At 41.7% G+C, this 21,094-nt stretch overlaps 1 protein-coding gene across 3 annotated transcripts in view; it reads right to left on the bottom strand.

Moving 5' to 3' along the window:
- Window positions 1-17,838, bottom strand: part of cfap46 (cilia and flagella associated protein 46) — a 47,146-nt gene extending 29,308 nt beyond the window's left edge. For all 3 annotated transcript variants that reach the window (XR_003750594.1, XM_028989957.1, XM_028989958.1), the window contains exons 1-19: window positions 17,668-17,838; window positions 17,422-17,537; window positions 16,174-16,305; window positions 15,938-16,002; window positions 13,594-13,758; window positions 12,290-12,413; window positions 12,114-12,208; window positions 11,148-11,300; window positions 10,504-10,603; window positions 10,298-10,396; window positions 9,458-9,648; window positions 8,581-8,809; window positions 8,274-8,388; window positions 6,640-6,769; window positions 6,029-6,153; window positions 5,205-5,314; window positions 3,280-3,389; window positions 2,644-2,856; window positions 1,003-1,228 (exon numbers count right to left, since the gene is read on the bottom strand). Coding sequence is in view for 2 of the 3 variants with exons in the window: in XM_028989957.1 (XP_028845790.1) it covers window positions 1,003-1,228; window positions 2,644-2,856; window positions 3,280-3,389; window positions 5,205-5,314; window positions 6,029-6,153; window positions 6,640-6,769; window positions 8,274-8,388; window positions 8,581-8,809; window positions 9,458-9,648; window positions 10,298-10,396; window positions 10,504-10,603; window positions 11,148-11,300; window positions 12,114-12,208; window positions 12,290-12,413; window positions 13,594-13,758; window positions 15,938-16,002; window positions 16,174-16,305; window positions 17,422-17,537; window positions 17,668-17,716 (2,547 nt within the window). In the remaining variant the exon portion in view is untranslated. The remainder of the gene's footprint in view (window positions 1-1,002; window positions 1,229-2,643; window positions 2,857-3,279; window positions 3,390-5,204; window positions 5,315-6,028; window positions 6,154-6,639; window positions 6,770-8,273; window positions 8,389-8,580; window positions 8,810-9,457; window positions 9,649-10,297; window positions 10,397-10,503; window positions 10,604-11,147; window positions 11,301-12,113; window positions 12,209-12,289; window positions 12,414-13,593; window positions 13,759-15,937; window positions 16,003-16,173; window positions 16,306-17,421; window positions 17,538-17,667) is intronic.
- Between the last annotated feature and the right edge of the window lie 3,256 nt (window positions 17,839-21,094).

The raw sequence follows: 21,094 nt of genomic DNA, 5'->3' as shown, positions 1-21,094 counted from the left end.
CATCACCTCCCTTGTCACATGACGTCTTTCAGAAAATAGTCAGCATGGAGGGAAAAAAAACAAAAAACAAGGCTGTACAGAACCTAACCACGTCACTTGCAGCCAGCATATGTGCCAGAATCTCCCAGCATGCACTGCATGTCTCACCCTCCAGGTGCCCATTCTCTCTGGTGCCCTGATCTCGACCTGACAGAACTGAGTTTGGCCTCTGGACACGGTCTACTGGTCTCAGACCCCACAGACCGTTCCTGCCTGTCCACTCCCATCATCTCAGCTAGAGGTGTGTGTGTGTGCATGTGTGTGTTTGCATTTTGGGACAGGTTTGTGAGGCCATGCATTGGCTTGGATTGTGTGTTTATGAGAGCAATGACTGGGTTAAGAAGCAGTTTTTTTTTCTTTTAATCTATGAATACACTATATTGGTAAAACTATTGGCACACCTGCTTTAAGACTGACATGAACTTTAGCAAAAAGAGCATGAGGCCAGCTACTGATGCTGGATGAGAAGGTCTGGTTCACAGTCTTCAACCCAAAGGTGTTCTATCAACAGAGTTTAGGGATCTGTGCAGGCCAGACAAGTTCCTTTACACCAAGCGCATTCATTCATGTCTTTATGGACCTTGCCCATGTTATGTTGAATCAGTAATGTTTTGGTATGCTGAAGCATTCATAGTTCGCAGATCGGACCAAAGCTGGAAACAATCCAGTTTGGTATACGCCAAACTCAGACTGTGATTCAGTTTAGAGAAAACAACTCCACTTCACCAATGCATTGTATTGCATGTGATGGTGTAAGTCTTGGATGCTGCTGCTTGGCCATAGAAGCCCATTCCATGATGCTCTCTACATACTGTCAGTGGAGGTGTTTGTGTGAGAATAAATTTAAACCAAAAGGTGAGAGGCTCAGATGCTATCCCTAATCTATCAGTGTTGTCTACCACTGTTGGTCTCACTGACAACTGGAAACACCTTAATTTTCACACCTTCCACCCCACAGCTCACCTCCAGGGCCTTCCGTACATCTTGCAGGGCGGCCGGGTCTAATGTGATGGTACTAATGTTCCCCGTTTTCTCTGGACCCTTCCCACCTCCTTTCTTTTGTGATTGGGTTCCTCCACCACCAGTGCCCTCAGGGATGTGTGCTGGTGTGCCTCCATCCACCACACACCATGGCTGGATCAGACCTTCAACCACAGTATCGCAGAGCAACGCCAGCATAGCATTTTCACTGCAGACACAACAGAATAAGAACATATCATACCATGAATTAGGCTTCATGTGTAATATTAGTACATACATATTATAACATTTATTATTATTACATACATACTTATTATCATTATTTTTTTTGTTTTAGAGTGCAGAGGTAGTTATTCTTATCACTGAAATCTTCTCTCCAAATTTCCTTCATTAATTGATGCTCTTCTTCTTTTACATTTGGCTGCTCCTGTTAGGAGCCATAACAGTGGATCAACTATATCCATTTCCCCCTCATTCTCTGCATCTTCCTCTTCTACACCAACCACCTACATGTCCAACACGACCTCACCTCTCTTACTTTGTCTCCAAAAGATCCAACCTCTATTGCTCTATTGCACTGACTCATTCCTAATCCTGTCTTGCCATGCCACCATCAACATAAATCTCAGCACCTTTACCTCCAGACCTGTCTTTTACTCAATGCCACCCACAAAACATCGCTGGTCTCATAACTGCCTTGTAAACATTCCATTTTACTCTTGCTGGTACCCTCACGTCACAAATCAATTTAGTTACTGGTACCTTCACGTCACAAATCAATTTAGTTACCTTCACTCATCTCTTCACCTTTTGCTCAGTTGTTGTTAACCCAATTCGATATGGAAAATTGCATTTGGCAAAAGATTTACACTGATGACGTTCCTGACATGACCCTCACCATTTACCCAGTCTTGGCACTGGCATGAAGAAATACACCGGAATGTGCATCTCTAGCTGCTGGGTTATTCATACTTTATGCAGTATGCAATTTATTGCAAATTATAAAAATGAGCGAAAGAGCAATTTCTGAGACCTCTTGTCTATGACATCATATGGTGCTTTTTTGTATCTTTTAGCAATTTAACCGAAGCAGAACAATCAGAGCAGTATTGTGTGTGCAAAGGTTGCCCTTAAGATGGGCATTAAGATTAGATTAGTGCTACGTCCCTGGACGTATGCTCCCACGTGTTCTGTGTGGCTGGCTGTGTTTTTTGCGTCCTGTCTCTTTTAGGTTGTGGGAGGACTTGAAGCCAACCAGCTCCACCTACCACCTGCCTATTGGTCACCTCCACCTATATAAAGAGACTTCGGATGGTGTTCGGGAGGTCCCCAGGGTCTGCTAGGCCCTGACTCTTTTGGAAGGTCCCCAGGGTCCACGGACATCTGCAAGAAGCTCCGTTGGGGATCTCATTCGTGTGTCTTGTTGCTTTGTGTGATAGACCCTTTGTTGTTAGCATGTGTTAGCCTGTTAGCTTTATGTGCCCTTCTTGTTAACTTTTGTGCGTGTTTGAGTTATCCCCGCAGGCTTTAGGCTGTTTAAATGTTGATTAGCTGTGCTGAGTCCGCTGTTTTATTGTACAGCTTAGATAATTGTATATAAAAGCACTGACAGTGCAGCCTTACCCAGCATGCCCTGTCTGCCTGAGCAAATCCACCAGTTTGCTGAGCATGGGAAGCAGATGCCTTTGCCCCCCGGTGGCTAAAAGATGGCTGTTGTAGTTCCAGAGATACACTGCGGCATTGACCACCAACCACGCCTCGCTAAGCTCAGCCCCCAGCTCCGCCCCACGCAAGAAGTTATCAGTAGCATAGGCAGACATTTCCTGGATCCAGATTCTGTTGAAAAGGAAAAGTTGCATGAAAGTGGGGCAACTTTTTTGCTGTCTGTTGAGGAGCATTATCTGCAAGAATCAGAGCTTTGCTATTTTTCTGAGTTAATCCTCAGGGCAAAACCTATTTTCGTTAAAAGGAAACTTTATTTCAGTGAAATCACAATCTCGCTATTCTCCTGACTCATTCATTAAGCCACAATGCTTTAGCCAAAAGCCATAGCAGTTTCATTGCATAGCAGATCTCTGGTTCATCAGCTTCACAGAGGCTTACAATCATGTTGGCAAAACTAACCCAGAAGCCTGCAGGAACATCATGTATGCTTGTGTCAAGCAGAAAAGCTCTGCTTTGTTTAAAGATATGCTTTTATGTTTTGCTGGTTAGTTGTGGATGTGTAATATAAAAGTGTCTGTGTTGTACACAACTAACCTGTAGACATCCCAAAGTGCAAGGTCTTCAGTCATTGACTCGGTCTGCTTAGGTGACATAGGCAGGGCATTCAGCTCCACCCCCTCATAGCGCAGTTTCTGTATGGTTGCCTGGGCAACGAAACAGCTAAAAACTCACAAGGGAAATGCTACTATCTGTTATTGAACTGTGTTTCCCCATGGGACCCACTACACCACAAGCCCTGATCATTATCAAGCATTTCATTAACAAGACAAATTATGAAAAAAAAACGAGGACTAACCATGAAAAAAAAAAAGAAAATGTATAACCACAATCTTTACAATGGCTACCTAAGATGTCTTAGCAGATAGACTACCATAAACACAAAGGATATGGAAATACCACAATACAAGGGTCATGATGTCACAGCTAAATCAGTAGGCCTTGACAGCAATATATATATGACCAGTAATCAGCCTTTTTAATTTAACACATTTTACATGTAAGATAACATAATACCACACAGACATTTTTATATATATACACACACACACACACATACATACATACATACATGTGTGTATTATATATAATGCCTGCGTTACATTACGTTATCTTACGTCACATGCGTTCACCATTCTACAGCAGCCTTGGGTGCAGTTAGCATCTCCAGAACTGATAGAACATTCCACGCCTATGTGGGAAGATGCATATGAGTGAACGATAGTGACGGATTGCTCTGAGGAGTGCCGAGGCGGAGATCAGGACTGTGTTAACACTCAGCAACGCCAGATCAAAGGATACCGGGGCGATGCAGAAGCTGAAAACAACCGATTTGCACTTCCTGCACAAGCCAAGTTAAAGTGATTGTAGTTGAAATCTTTGTTTTTTTTTTTTTTTATCAAAGCTGAAAGAAAAAACTTTCTGTCTTATAAGGTAATATATCAACATTTGCAGGAACTGTTGGTCCTTCTTAGGACTAAAGAAAAAAAACTCTACAGCAGCCCTTAACCTCAGTTAAAAGAATGATGAATTTCACTTATGGTGAGTGCTTCTTAGCATTTCAGGCTCAATGACCACTGCTTCATTTAGATTGTAAAGGGTTAGGGGCAATAGTCCTCCATTATCCACATTCTCCACTAGGGAACTGAAAATTGTCATGCTTAGAGTGTACTTCAAATCAAATCTCCATTATGTTTCAGAGACAATGTAACAAATGCTCCAAATTTTTTTTTTTTTGCTAATATTGTTTTTTTTTTTTTTTTACCATTTAACCAGACTTGGAATGGTTACAAAGAAATACAGTGGAAAGTGCATCTCTAGTGGGAGGGTTATCCATAACTGTATGCAAATTATTGTAAGATTATTGTAAGATAATAATTTATCTTACAATAATTGAGAGGATCAGCTACAAAATGGGAAAGAGTTGTACAGTCTTATTGCCACGGGTAAGAAGGACTTCCTGTTGCGCTCAATTCTACATTTAGTGGTGATGAGTCTCTTGCTGTGTGGGCTCTTCAGGGAGGCGTGCATGGGGTGAGAGGGGTTGTCCATGATACAGAGAAGCCATTGTAGCATTGATAAAAATGGTGAAGATTAGTTTCTAAGACCTCTTGTCTAGTGAAAAAAAAATGAGAAGTGCCTCTTAGCATCTCAGGCTCAATGACCACTGCTTAATATATGGTTAGAGGAAATAGCCCAACATTTTCTACATTCTCCAATAGAGAACCGAGGCAAAGCACTAAAAACCTGAAAAAATGTTTTCGCTGTTATCATTAAGATTTGCTACTGTATATATGATCTATGGCTCAGCATGGAACCACATTCTCACCAACATAATAAAATTCATACCTCTTTCTATATGAATGCCAGGTACACCTATACGTAAAGATTTAGGTGGTTGTATATTTAACAAATGCCCTCTACATATCTCCGTAGGAGCATGTATTGGCAGAGCCCATTACCTCAGCATTGATGAAACGGATCTCAGCCAGCAGCTTTAGAAGGTCCCGCTCTTCACACGCAGGCCAGCCATCAGGGTTGCTCTCAACTACCGGGATACTCTTCTGTTCACCTGAGGATGTTGTGACATTGAAGGTGTATTGATGCCACCCACAGCTTCAAACAGGATCCCTCTAGCTGTCTCTCTTCACATCGCAAGCAGACACCCCCATTACATACTTGAGTAAGTCCACGTGGGGACTCTCCTCTAGGATGCATAATGAGGCTTTAATGTTGCTAATAAATCAGTGATAAGTGCAAACTCTGCAGAACAGATGTGGCGCGCATTCAGGACATGTACAGACTCATCGCAAATCACTGAGACAGATGAATCCTGCTGAGAGGACCTGATACTGACCAACAAAATTCAGGACTAAACAGTGGGCCACAGTGAGCAATGACATTGACTACGGTGTTTTATCTTTTCTAACGTGTGTTATACAGCAGTCAATCTTTTCAGCGTTATACAGTGTCATCCTTTTGACATGGGTTACCGTAAATCATTTTTCATTTTAGGAAAATAATTGCTGCATGTATCACCTAAATATGATGTTAACTAAATACTGTCCACTAAAGATGGTTTTTGTAGAGCTAAATATGAGGTGTTAATTGACATATGTCAAATAACCTTATGTTTGGATTTTAATGGAAGATGAAATAACCTTCAGACAGATGAAAGTCATCTCATATTTGCAACACCAGGCTGTACTTTCCCAGCCAGGCTGTCAGCACAGTCCCAACATAGTCCCTTCAGCATTCGTAACAGACCGAGAAGAGAAGCCCTCACCTGTATCGCTCGGCAGCTTCCATCTGCCATCGTCGTAGAGAAGACAGAAGCGGGAGGCGGCACGGCACACATCCCACACTTCCTGCTTCCGTGCCGTCTTTGCCAGGGATGCCCACAGCCTCACCCTTGTATAAAAAAAAAAGAAAGAAGAAAACTTCATAAACTTCAGGATGTTTACAGATTATTTCATCTTGATACACACGCACACCCTTTCTTTTTCTGATTAGTGTAATTTTTTACCATTTAACCAGACTTGGAACGGGAAAAAAGAAATACACTGGAAAGTGCATCTCTAGTGGGAGGGTTATCCATAACTGTATGCAAATTATTGTAAGATAATAATTTATCTTACAATAATTGAGACTTTGTAGAACAAAAATGAAAAACTCAAAAGGCACAAAGTAACCAATAGAGCAGCCGTGTCGAAACCTGTGAGCGTATAACGGATGTCATTTTTCTTGAGCTACAATGATTGATTTGAAAGCAATTTTCCACTTTCCACCACTTTCTTGCAGCTCCAAAGAGCATGTTCATAAAGAAAAAAACACCCCATATGTTCTATAAGCTTGATGCAGGATCTCTCTCTTTCACTCTCTCAGACACACACACACCTTTCTCTATCGTTTGTTCCGCTTCCAAGCCCGGTCAGGTGATCGTCAACTTTTTTCATGCAGTCCATGTGGTACTTGGCCTTAAGAGCGAGCTGCGCCACGAGGCCCTCCCCACCACTACCGGCAGGAACTGAGCAGAGGAGTTAATAAAAAAAAAAAAATGTTAATGCACACAACCAGCACATGTTTGACAGCTTAACTGCAGCATGAACTGTGCACAAAAGTGTAAAGAGGGGTGGGTCGTTTCATTAAGGGCAACAATAGGAGCTAAAGAGAAACCGGTGTTGTCATATCCGTGGATGTCTTATACCCAATTTAATTCACGAACCCCAGAGGGCACGGAGCAGTCGGACGGAAGGCCGAATCACGCTACAGGTCAGCGAGCTTTATCTCCCGCCCGTGAAGCGAACATGAGTCGCGCGTTTAGAGCCTTGAATGCGCGTGGGGCCAGTGGAAGGCTGCGATTCTCCAGCTTGTGACCGCTGGTGTGACAGAGTGGCCACGGGACAAGCTTGTACAGCTGTGGACGAGCTGAGAACATTAGAGCCCATCATTTATTAATTCCCCTTTATGCACACTGCTTTCACACATTTAAGTTTTTTTTTTTTTTTTGACACAGCGAAGAGCACAGAGCAGAACAATTATGTACCCAGCCAGTGACAAACCATTTTCTAAGAAGCTGTGTGCAGTAATTACGTGTATGTGTGTTTTTTTTGTGTGTGTGTGTATATATCTTTTTCTTCAACTGCCAGTTTGTGAGCATCTGGACTGAAACCCAAAGAAACCAGAGAAAACATTTTCATTAACATTTAAAATAAAGTGACATGCCTTGACATGAAAAATCTAACTTTCCAAGTACCAGCCAGTCAGTTGGGTAAAAGCCACTGCTGTCACAGACACACACCGGCAAGCATTGGCATGACAGCACAGACTTATGTAGACTGTGATTGGTAGATGTGGCACAAATTTCTACCACATGTGATCTCAGTAAATACGCATACAGCTGATCAAGCTGAATTTCATCACAATCATTTCATTGCATATCCCTAGCTTTATTGGGGGGCATTTTTCATCTTACCGTTGGTTAGTTGCAACACTATAGGCAGAGTAAGAGGAGCTGAGCACATCCTGAGTTAAAGAAATAAAAATCTCAGTTCAGTCGCAAGTACTGTGGGTGCCTCAGTTTTGTTTCAAGCCAGCAGTGAAGCTTGCCCAATAAGGTTAAAAAAGGGCGACACAAGACTTTGATCAGGTATCCTCCAAACGCACCCTGCCTTGAATTCTCAGGTGAACAGAGGTTGAAAGACCTGTGGATAGTGCCCAAAGAGAAGTACAGAGAAAGAGAGGTAGAAAGAGAATGAGAAAATGAGAAGCAGCGCCAGAACCCCACACCCTCACTGCTTCACATGCATCTGTAAGTTTAATCTGTTGGATCCAGGGAACATCTATTCCCAAATCCCCACCAAAATCCCTAAACCACAAAAAAAAAAAAAAAAAAAAAAAAAACCTTGCAATTCTGGGTATCAGGCTTGCACAGTTGGTGATGGGTCGATAAGAAGAGAAATTGACTGGACAAACAAGCGTGATGTGATTTGGATGGAATGGTCGGGGGGACTTCAATTGGACACCCTTACCTCCTCTGTCTGCTTTGACGACCATCTGGAAAGCATCGGGTGCCAGGGCTTCACCAGCGCTGACCAGCATGGGGCTCTGCTTTTTCAACTCTCCATGGACACTGGGGCTTCTGGCCTGACAAAGAAATGTCAGTGTTTTATGAGATCCTCCACTACACCATTTTGAGGTTGCCCCAAGAGGAACATCAGGAACGGGTTCAAGTGTCCTGACCTCAGTCAGGGGTGGTGTATGGTTATACACATATGTGGTTCCAGACAATGCTTCTGTATGTGTGTGTGTGTGTGTGTGTGTGTGTGTGTGTGTTACCTTTTGGATGAGCATGGCCGCCTGGTCCTCCCTCTTTTCAGGCATGGTGTAGATGTTAGCGAACAGTTGTAGGCGATGAAGAGAAGGCTGGAGCCTCCCTCTATGTAGGCCATGCTCATCCATCTGCAGGGCCTTCTGCAGGTGCTGAGTAGCCTCTTCCAAATGCTCCTCATCCTCTGCTAGCAGAGCAAGCTCAGCGTGGACCTGACACCGCATATCTTGCAGTGTACTACAAGACCACACATACACACATAGGAAGAGAACAAGGTATCTTTCTCTTCATACATCATGTTATGTAAATCAATATTTGATATTTTATTATGTTTACACAACTGGTAACAGCTTAGATAAACTTGCTCAGTACTGAATATATTCACTATTTATCAGTATTTTACCATTACAGTGTCGTCTTGGAATCACAAAAAGGTATAAAGGAAAAATGTTCTGCTTCCATCCATGAATGTTATAACAACCTTTTCCTATGTAATAAAGAGACATGCCACAGTCTGAAATACTAGCAAACATCTAAGCACAGGCATGGGTTTAAGCTTCATGATAGCGAGAGGTGGGAATATCCTGCCTTTGTTACTTTTCCATTATGTAAAATTGGGAATGAAAATTTATTTGTGTCATTTACATTTACATTTATGGCATTTGGTAGATGCTCTTATCCAGAGCTACAACATGCTTTAATGTTACCATCAATGAAGTGATCAACTCTGGTTCACTAGGAACCCCAACTATGAACACAATCTTTTTATTCACTCTGTTGTAGTTTCTATACATAAGTAAGACAATAAGAAGGTTACAAGTTAATCTAAATATTCTGTAAAGAGGAAGATCTTGAGCTGTGTTGGTTGTGGTCTGATGCATTTACCTGTCCACATCCTCCAACACTCTGGAGAGTTTGAGAAGGGCGCTCTTTACCCGCCTCCTGAGGTTGTGCTGTAGTAGTGGCAGGCAGGAATTCCAGAGAGAGGCGCATACGGCCTGAACCAGCCCCCCATCCCCCTCCCTCACAGCCACTTGCAGCGCATCCTCCAACCGTCCAACCACCTGCAGCCACGCCTGGCACATGAACAGAAACAGAACCTAAATCCAGTCAAATCAAACAAATCCAGTCATCGATCCTATCACCGAATATCCAAGTTGCTATGTCAACTGTAGCAAATAACCCCAACACGATAACAAGCACAGAGACTATCCAACAGGCCAGGACCACCCCAAACTAACTAGAAGCGAAAAATCATACCTCATCTTATAAACAATGTGACAAAGAATCAATAGTGTGGAGAAAAAAAAGGAAGAATAGGACTTCACGCTCTCTTACAGTACACGGACACTTACTTTTCAGCTGACTATCAAAAGTCACAGGTACAGTGTCCCTGGGGAAATTTTCTGGTAAGTTGGATCACAGGCCAGTTTGTTACCTATTAGGCCACTCCATCCCTATCTACATGCTACAGTTGTATGTGTTTGACATACTACATTTAAATGTACAGTGAGCAATGGGCAGCCACAAACGGAGCCTAGCGAGCAGTGTGTGGGGACAGAACCTTGCTCAAGGGGCTCTCAGTGGCAACTTGGATGTTCGGGATTTGAACCCGCAACCTTCTGATTGCCAGTCCACTTTCTTACCTGCCAGGCCCCCGCTGCCTGGGTAGTTACTTCCCAGTCTCAGATGAAAATGAGGGAACACTGCTGTTGGGATGAGTACCTGCACGCTGGCTTTGGAATACTCCTCTATCTTCCCTGCATGCTTGAGCAGGTCCACTCCACACTGCACACACTCCATCATCACTTTATGGCGAACAGTCTGAGGAAAACGCACACACAGCACATAAATGTTTAAAAAAAAAAAAAAAGAATACTACTGTTAAGGAGGAACAGGCCGAGCAGGTAAACGCTATTAGTTCCACTCACCAACGTTTCAGCAGACTTCAGCTCGCGTAGGCACTCACTCGCCGTCTCCGGCTCCTTCAGCTGCACAGACACAAACGCCAGCTCCAAAAGCAATTCGATCCTGCCGTGACACAGAGTATATGGAAAAAGACATAAATAAACACTTTTCATAGCAGTCGGCTTCTCTGAGATGTCAGAGGGAGGGAAAAATGGAATTGCTCAACCATGGCTGCCCAGTTGGTCTTCGCTGAGTAGGAGGAAATGCTAAGAATCAGAAGCACTTTGGAGAGAAATGCCGCCCTGTCAACAAAAATTTTAAATAAATCACAGTGTACAGAATAGAAAAAAAAAGTTTCTTCAGTTCATAAAGCTCACTGACGGATCAAGAGTCTGAAAAAGTAGCAGTCAGTTTCCATTTTGGACGTTGTTGCAAGCAATCCATATATTATCAATGCTGTAAGATGAACGAGGAGCAGTTTCAGCACAGCATTTTGCAGATGTATGCACTCCTTTTGCTAGACCTATAAAAGGGGTGTAAAATCTCCTTCAACTCTTTTTTTTTTATTGTCCTGAATGTGATCATGCCAACATTCTACCACTGATAAGGCAGAGCATCGGTCATAACTCATTATGTGAACACCCTCAACAGAACAGGGGTAGGTGACCTGTATGCTGGAGAGATGACTGGAGTCTGTTCTATCAGCCGAGGTCCTGAGCTCATAAAGGAAGACTCGGCGGATTTGTTTAAAGCCAGCAGTGCACAGACGTCCGTCAGCTTTTCCTGGTCCTCCTTTCTGACTCCAGACAATCTCAAGCTTCTGAAACACAGTAAGAGAGAACGTACAGCAAGGCTGGATCATTATAGGGATTATTCTCATGTGAATGTAATGCAATTGCATGGAAAGTAAAATTCACTGATAAGTGTCATGCACACACTGTAGTTATGACTGGGAAGAAAGCATTTACACATCAGGGACACTGTTTTTAAACTGGTGCTAAGTGCATACACCCTCGGCATAAAGTTTGAAAAAAAAATATATAGATAAACCACAAATGAAACTTAAATGATGTTGATGATGTGGCATATTAATGGGCATACATTTAAATCTTCTCGAATGAATACTGTGTGTGAGAGGTCTTAATTTTCTGGCTCATCCCATTTTAATCTATAAAAACATAATGAAATAATGTTCTGGGTGATAGAAATGTTTACATTTACATTTGCTGCATTTATCACATGCCCTTATCCAGAGCAATTTACAATCAGGGACAGTCAGGGACACATTGGTATTTAGTTGGGGTTCGAACCTGTGACTTTGTGGTTTTATGGTTGATAGTATTTTACACGTTAGACTACCCCCCCACACACACACACACACATTTTTAAGTATTTACATATTTACTTTTTCTTCTTCAAGATACAGATAACAACCAAACAGATCTTATTTTATCTATCTATTAAACCCCCATAGCCTGCTGATTGCTTTTTGAAGCTTCAAGCAATAAAATAACAAAATTGGTAGAAATTCAGTTTATCGCTTTAAGCTACGGTCCCTGAATGGAGAAATGGGAGTAAATGATAACTGCTGTGCATCATTAAACTTCAAGTCCCATTAAAACAGACCACTTACTGTTTAAGTTTTTGAATTTCGCAAATGGCCATCAGCACGGGGTTGCCTTTCATTAGTGCCTTCCCTTCACTGGTACTGATTAGGTTGTGCTGCACCTGCACAGAGGATATTTTACCATATAGTGATGTGGTGAGGGCTTTACAAAGCACGTAAGACAGTTTCCCTCTCAGTTTTACCCGCAACGAAAACATATAGGGAAGCAGGTCAGGTTGGTGGGTCTGTATGAAGTCAGAGCCTAGCCTGGCAAAATTTCTGGCCTCATCCTGCCTTCCAGCTTCAACAAAGCATTCGGTAAGAAGCCTGTTTAGACACAAAAGCACACAATGGATTAAGTGCATGAATAAAATATCATTAAATTCAATATGCTCTACAGACTGAGTTTGGAAGCTACCAGGTGCCTAAGTGCACATAATTATCGTCCAAGGCAATTTCCGGATGTGCTAATAAAAAGTAAAACTAAAGTAAGCTATAGTGTGTGCAATGCTGGAGAAGATTGCATTACTTAAGGCATTAAGCCGACTATAACTAATTCACTTATGTCATATATTAAATTACTGATTTTTGGTAATAAAACGATGACTAACCAATACTATTACTAACCAATACTATTACAAATAAACAGAAATCAACATTACATTGTTTCTTAAATGTTAGTGTTACATCTGGTGTACATGAATGAAACATTAAGATTTGGATCATGAGCTAATTGTTTAGTACGAACCCAGTTTTTGCAATGAAAATTTTGAAACATCCATACAGAGTACAGAATTATTGCCATAAAAAATTATCATGTTACCCTTGATGATTAAATAGTTAAAATTAAACATTTATTTAGATATAAAAATAATATTATTGATTTATAAAACAATTATTATGGGTTTAAGCATAAGCTTTTCCTCTTTGAATTAGTAGCAGCGATTAATCATAATGATCTATGAATACAGTTACTGTTAATGAAGGCAGGAAATTGATTCAAATGTGAAGTTATTGTTTATCCAGTTACATTAAAACGGTCTGTTCTAATAACATGCTCTTACACACTCCATGTTTCTTCTGGGAAAGGAGACTTAGGAATCAAATAATTTAACTTTAAATGAACAAGATGAAGAAGAAAATGGATGAAGGGTGGAATCAATAAAATGTGTAGTCAAAACCAGTCCACACTGTCATTATAATTAGTCTGACCTCCACAGCCTGTCATGCTCCTGTCATCACATCACTCAGCCCACTACGTGTCGCGTTTATGTAACGACATGAAGAGCATTAATGTATAAAAGTCAATATGAGAGGTTGACTGTGAAGCTAAAAAGCCTTTTGTAACCTTCTCAAGATGAAGCCCTCTGGAGCAAAACATTATCACCGCTTCACGTTAGAGAAACAATAAGAATTTGTAAGGAATTTAGACTCAATTGTATGTCGAATATGTTTGCTCTCATAAATGCGATTCTGAATCTGTTCCTGACAAGGCGTGGACACCTACATCATGAGCTGAGCTCTCCAGCCGTAGTCCTGATCGCCGACGTCCTCCAGGGCCTGAACCACTTGCGAGAGGGTGGAGACCAGGTGTCGTCGTTGCCCAGGCCGCTGGAGCCGCCGCACCGACTGGAAGTACAACACTGAAGCGTTGAAAACCAGGTAGTGGTATCTACAAATGAATAAGAGGGGAGAAGAAGGGGAGAGGGAAAGGGAATAAGGGCAAATGGCCTGTTGAATAATTTACATTCAGAGTTGGCAGATCTCTCAATTAAAACCAAGCACCAACTTTCAACCACAATCCTGGTGGAGTGTAAATGAACTTATCATAAGCATCACCATAATAAGGCCATCAGAGGGTAAATCCAACGTCTAATCTCACTTTGAAATAAAGCAATACTGGTTTGAGTGACCAGATGGGATTTTTTTTTTTTTAAAGAGGGCTTGAAATGAGTACTTCAGATCTTACTAATTTATACACATAGGAACAGCATATGCATTCGCATTGGCTTACACAAAAGACCATTTTCTTTTTGGTCTTAATTGAGATGTTTTTTGTCAGGAGTAAGATGGATCAGTCGAATCTCTTGTAGTGAAAGTGAAGTGATGGTCATTGTGAAACACTGCAGCACAGCACATGGTGCACACAACAAAATGTGTCCTCTGCTTTTAACCCATCACCTTGATGAGAAGTGGCACCTCAGTACCACCTTGGCGGTTTGGGCTTCGAGCCGGCACATGTCCAATTACAGGTCTCCTTCCTAACCCTTCCCCTCTTTAAAGCACCAAGTGTCAAAATACATTCTCTACCACAAAATGAGTTAGTGTAATTGCAAAATCAAGTTCGACCCTGCTGCATTTTGCCCACAAACATAACTCACCCATATTGTGTTCACTAAAATCAAAATCAGTTATCCACTTTGTGCAAGAGCATACTGTGCCACTGACATTTTGTGTGAGAAAATGGCTTTGTCAACAAAATGCTTTTGTTAAGAACAGAAAGGCATATTTCTGTGCACAAAATTATTCTAAATTTCAATACATTATACATTTTTACCCAAATGCTTTCTGCCAACCAGGGTGGTAGTTGCCTAGTGGGTAAGACACTCGCCTGTGAACCAGAAGACCCGGGTTCAAATCCCGCTTACTACCATTGTGTCCCTGAGCAAGACACTTAACCTTACGTTGCTCCAGGGAGACTGTCCCTGTTAATACTGATTGTAAGTCGCTCTGGATAAGGGCGTCTGATAAATGCTGTAAATGTAACCAAAGTGAAAAAGTGCATTGTGTTAAATGTAGAATTCATTTGGTTGCCAAGAATGTATTTTGGTTTTTCAATAGATCTGTGCAGTTTGACCCGTTACACATTTATTCAGTCTGGGCAGTGGTGGCCTAGCAGATAAGAAAGCAGACTTGTACCTGAAAGGTTACAGATTCAAATCTTGAACCATTAAGGTGCCACTGAGGTCCCCTTGAGCAAGGTACCTTCCCAACCCTCTGCTCCCCGGGTGCCTTTCATGGCTGCCCACTGCTCACAAAATGGTTGTGTGCACCATCTGCTGTGCTTGCTCTGTTTCACAATGACAAAAACAATCACTTTCACTTTCCAACTTTCTGAATTGTCATTTGGAATCTGTACTTCTGAGTGTAATGCTGTGTTTTATACTTTACCATATGGTAAACCATATGGCTCAAATTGTCACGTCCGCACCAGATCCGCCCCCTACAACACGCCCCCCATTCTCCAGAGTACAAGGATTGGAGTAACTGTGGGTCATGGGACGTGTCATTGTTTAGATTTCAGACTCCACTCAGATTCCATTTATAGGTGCCTGTGATTGAGGCTGACCGCTTCCCAATACCCCCCCGATCCGGAAGAGTCGTCCTCCATCATTAAAACCGAGGTGCGTGCTGTCCATGTCCAACCTGTATGTACTGTTGAGAATTACATGTGGTTTCCCTCGTGTCCCCAGCCCAGTCGGGACCCTTTGAATTAAGAATTCTTTGTGCCCCTGGGAGAAAGTCCGGGAATGGACACAGACAGGCAGAAGTCCTACTGGAGCGTACTGACTGCAGCATTCTGAGAATACAGGAGCTGAGGGGATTGTGGCCTTGTTTTTTGTAATTGTCCAATAAAAACCTCTTTTTTTTGTTCCATCCTTCAGTGTCTGTCCTCCCTCACTTGTGACACAAATGATAGAAATAATCCTGCTTCTCGAACAAAAACGTTCATAAAAGCAATTACACTAGAAAATAATTAAACTTTAATAGCAGCACATCTGATTAAATGATTAATTTCCCTCCATTACATCAGAGAGGTGCAAATATATGGGTCCTTCCATACAGTATACCTCTGCTCTTGCTTGGAGATCTCAATGACCTTCATAAAGCATGCCATCGCCTTCTCAACATCCTCCTGGAAGGAATATAATGAGGTTGTGTTAGCTTCACATGCCGCGTTCAGACAAGAGGAATAAAGAGCAGCATCAAGGGAACTCGTGCACGGCATCTTTAAACTCAACATATACCCAGGACGAGATGAGAAACGCGGCTGTTCTCAACACAGAGTCACCGTCCCCTTTCTTACCTCACTTTGAACATTCTGGGGCTGGTTGAGTCGACCTGAGCAGAGGTGGGCTCTGCACAGGTACTGGCTGACGGGGGGTTTCCCATCAAAGAACATTTTCAGGCAGTCTTCAGCTATCTCTGCACATCCCAGCTGAAACATACCACCAAGCACGGGAGTGGGGAAATAAATATTAATGCGCATGCTAAAAAAAAAAAAAGTACTCACTTACTTCATCTAGCATGTAATGTTTCTATTATTTACTTTTGTGCACATTGTCAACAAACAGAACATTCCAATTAAAAACCAAATGCAGATTCTCATTTGTGGTTCTCACAAATAGTCAGAATGCCATGAAATTAGTTTTTCCGTCTTTTTTTTTTTTTTTTAATTTTAAATATGCATTAGGCATCTCCTAAATTGCAATTTCACACAGTTTTAAGTGGGTAGAGCCTCTTCATTTGCAATGGGCCACGCAATCATTACCATGCATTTGTAATGGCATGGAAGTCAGACCCTAACATGCTTCAGGCATTATACCATTCATAACTGTTCATAATGTTTACATGGTTACTAGAGTTCTTATTCTGCATTTATGTAAAGACAAAGATTGAATATTGGATCATTTTGAAAAGGGTGATTCATGAAAAAAATATTGATGTATTCGAATTTTAGGGCAGACTTTGGTGCATGTGTATTTTTGGCCACAAGGGGTGTCAACAGGCATTATTTGCATTTACACAAAAAATGCAATCAAGTTAGTTTTGTTGTTGGTCTTTGACATGTCCAAACTTCTAATTACCACCACTCCATCATCTGGCTACCTTTTATTAAGAGATTTTTTAAATATATAATAATAATATGGATTTTAAAAATAAATAATGAATGTTAAAAAAGGGTTATCCTGACGAATATTGAATGTTTGATCATTTTGTAAAGGGCTCAAGTTGATTAAGTGATTTGTGAAGAAAAAAAACTGAAATAAATATTGATGTATCATGAATTTATGTAGACTTTTGTACAGAGTACGGATGACTTAACAGTAAGACGCACAGGATTTTCAAAAATTCCAGAAATTCATGCCACAAGCTCTAACACAGCCACAATAATAATCCATTAAACAAAACAATTGGATATAATTTACAAAAATGCAAAAAAAATAAAATAAAATAAAAATATTTCAAGTGCCTTTCAGAGATTGCATTATTTTAGTGTCATGACCACCTATATCAAAAAGAACTGTGTGGTTATGTTAAAACAAGTTTTTACCTCTACAGCTTGTTCTGCGCAAAGAACGTAAAGTTCCACACCAAAGCATGTAGAGTCTGGTTTAGTATTTCCTGCATCTTTGAGGATGTGAAATGCAGCCTTCAGAGCTTCAGTATCTACAATGAGAGCAAAGTATGCAATATAATATACAAAACATTATACACAAAGTGAGCTAAATGCCATTTTTGATTTAGCACGTTAGTAAAACGTTATAAATCGGGTGCTGAAGACATTTGGTGGAACAACCTCGTCGATCTCGGGCTTTTGCCAAGTTCCGGCGAACGCGGATGTCCATGTTTCTAATCACGTGCCCCGAAAAAAAAAACCAAACAAGAAAAAAAGCCACAAGCCGAACACCGAGACCGAGAGAGAGAAAAACGAGGTGAAGTTCTAGCGCGGCGTAAACACGTCGTTCTATTCCGGCGCGCGGCCTGTGTGCAGCGCGTCTCCTGGCAACGGAGCCGGCCCAGGCGGACATAGATGTAGTCGCACTAGATTCTGCAAGCCGAGATGAATCTATGCGCTCAGTTCTGTGTCAGACGTGGAGGGCAAATGAAAAACTGAACCTGGGATGAACTGGGTAGAAGAAAAGAGATCTCGGACACGACCGCTTGCCTGTCTGGCTTGTCTGTGGTTTGAGAACAGAAAAAGTTTCACCACGTGTTTGCTCCTGCAAAAGAAAAAAAAAAACAAAACTAAAATATCAGACAAACACCTAAACAGGGACAGTGAGCTTCTTCTCTATCTTTGCTGTGACAGTCAAAATTTCACATTTCCTTAGATGCTATGTTGTAGTGAGCCTTTGACGCTGATGCAGTTTTGGATTAACATTTTCAATTGTTAATGTGAGCTCTTTATACATTTATGGTTTCATTTCAAGAAATTCAATTAACAAAATGGATTTTATTTTACATATTAACTTACATATTAAAAATTTAAAAAAAGCTTTTGTTTATTATAGAAACCTTAAAAAAATTATAATGATAGTTTAAAGCTTAAAATCATGCTTTAAAGCTTTGCTTAACTGAAGCTTATGCAGGGAAAAGCTATGCTTTAAAAGCTGAAGTTTTCCCTGCATCATGTATACTGATAAATATGTATTTTTCTCACACCTCCTGAAGTAATGAATGCAGTTCCTGCCATCCCATGAGGTCCACATCACAAACCTTGTTTTTGAACACAAAAGCAAAGCTGTGAGATGGGCATCCTGCTAGACGTCTCCTGAAATGTCACTTCCAATTGCCATCCTCACCTCTCTTTCTCTCTCGCGCTCTCTCACACACACACACACACACACACACACTCACACGCAGAGTCTTTCTTCGGTGAGATCTTTGTTAAGTCCAACCTATATGTATGCAATTTGCCATCCCTGGGCGGATCCTTGTTTGCTTGTTTCTATGCCACATCATATTGAGATGTATAGGGCCCTCGCCGAAGGAGAGGGTGTACAGCTAATGAGATAATCTCACCGCCTCTTTCTGACGGCCTGTCTGTGGGCCCAGCAGCAGTGAAATGGGTCTCAGATGCGCGCTGCTGTCACAAATGCCATCAGCACCATGTGCCAGCTTAACACGGCTGGGCAGTGCAGGGGCAGAGGCGTGGAGTTTTTGCAGCCTCCCAGGCGCGACACCCGTAACCATTAAAAAAACGTTGCATTACTGCATGCCATATCCTCCATTCCCCCTGTTCATTTGGTTGCTCCCGTTAGGAGTGGACACAGCAGATCAACCAGTGCGGCGCCGGACAATTGTCATGACAAAAAATTATATGCATGATGCAACCGGGCTTGGGGCCGACTTTAAGGAACACATCCCCAGTGGCTGGGTTTTTCATTTTCAGTTTCCATTGGCCATATTGAGGGGAAAAAAATTAATAAAACCTTGGTGAAGTCAGTATTGTAAATGAAAAAGTAGTTCGCAAAAAACTGAGTCTCTAACTCTGTATATAAACCACATCCCACGTTTGTGGGCTAAGTAGACGCGAAACACTTTGCCATGTCGGAAGTTATAATCAGACATTAATCCTCTGAAGTCGTGCCAGTTTGCGGAGGCAGAGCCGTTTTAAAAGTAACCACTGGCAGGGAAAGGTGCTACGTGACTCCCATGCGGTGCGGGCAGCTGCCAGGCGAGCTGCTGTTCGACTTCCTCCTCTAGCTCATTAAATCCGAGACGCGGCAAGATCCGTATCACACGGGCCGGCGGCAGGCCGTGCCTAAAATGGCCGTGATTTATCCCCTGCTGGCGTGAAATGAAGACTGGCGTGTTCAGCTCGCCCCAGTAAAGAGGGAATGGTGACAAGGCGCACCGATATGATTCGGGGTGATCCGGTAATTATGCTCTGCTGAAGAGGTACGACATGAAGAGGGGAGAACTTTGTATTAATTCCCTCCTACCGCTTCCTACTGCTTAAAAATGCTTCCTGAATTGTTCTGAGCTGCACATTGCTGGTTTGGCAGTTAACACATACTTTTTCCATAACTAGGGAGATGCGAATTTATTCAAATTGTCATGCTGTTTTTTGTTTTTGCAAACATGACTAAATTAATTGACCAGTCAACATCCCGTTTTCTTGTGGAATTAATGTATTCTTGCTGAAAAAAATAAGGAGTCAGCAACAGGTAGCAAATTTGGAGAATATTCCTTCTACTCCAGAGGTGGCTGCTTCATTTTCACCGCCATTCAGGCACTTAAAGGGAGTCCTGAGGCAGAGAGGACGAATCCATTAAATCGCAGAACACAGTAGAACGGGGGCGACTGCATAAGCAAACGAACGAGTCACAAAACAATCAAACAAATACATTTATATGAGAAAATGGCTCCAGAAAACATGGACAATAGACCTTCATGCCCTAAATATAGCATCACAGACCGGGGTGAACACAGAGATGCTCTAATCGTCTAATCTTCTGGTGAATAGAGAACAGTGGCTGCTATTTTACAATGGATTCCTGTGGGAGAACAAATAAAACTGAAATAGTTACAGATTGAACGTACATCTTGTGAGGTGGCCTTCTGGTGCCAGTTGCAACAGACAAGAAGTACTGGATCCAAGCTGTAAAATGAGAAGGTTGCCATTACTGTGCTCTCTGGCTTGTTTGTTCTTGATGGCCTACGTGGAAGATGACCCACTCCCTCTGTAGATAAAAATATTTTAAGTTTACAGGGTATTTTACATGATTCAAAACTGCAATTTATTTACAGATACCCCTACTCTATTCCTTTATTCATGCATTTTTTGGACTGCTGCAGTTCTGGCAGAATATCTGGATATTGGGGATTCAGATAAGTCACTTTACTGTAACATAATTAATAGACCTTATGCATGAACTTAATTTGATGGTACGATTACAGAGACCAGCCTTTGTAGGCGTAGGAGGTTTTTAATTAAAAGTCCCCCACTGACGCTGTGCAGCTATGAGCCAATTTAAAAGAAGAGTTCAGACATTAACTGATAGGCTCATTAACGTGATTTACACAAGTACTGATGGGGGGCAAATTATAATTAACGCCTGTCTGCCTCATTGAAATAGATGTCCCAGCCCTTTATCATCAACATCTGTATTTCATCAAAACGTATTGCATGTATAAAACGTCTACTGTATATTAAAAAAACTCCAGAATGAGACAGAAACCACTTGAGTTTAATCTTTTAAGGATTTCATTTTGAATTC

The sequence above is a fragment of the Denticeps clupeoides genome, chromosome 8 (genome assembly GCF_900700375.1).
Source record: "Denticeps clupeoides chromosome 8, fDenClu1.1, whole genome shotgun sequence".
NCBI lineage: Eukaryota > Metazoa > Chordata > Actinopteri > Clupeiformes > Denticipitidae > Denticeps > Denticeps clupeoides.
This window is presented reverse-complemented; position numbering and strand designations above follow the sequence as displayed.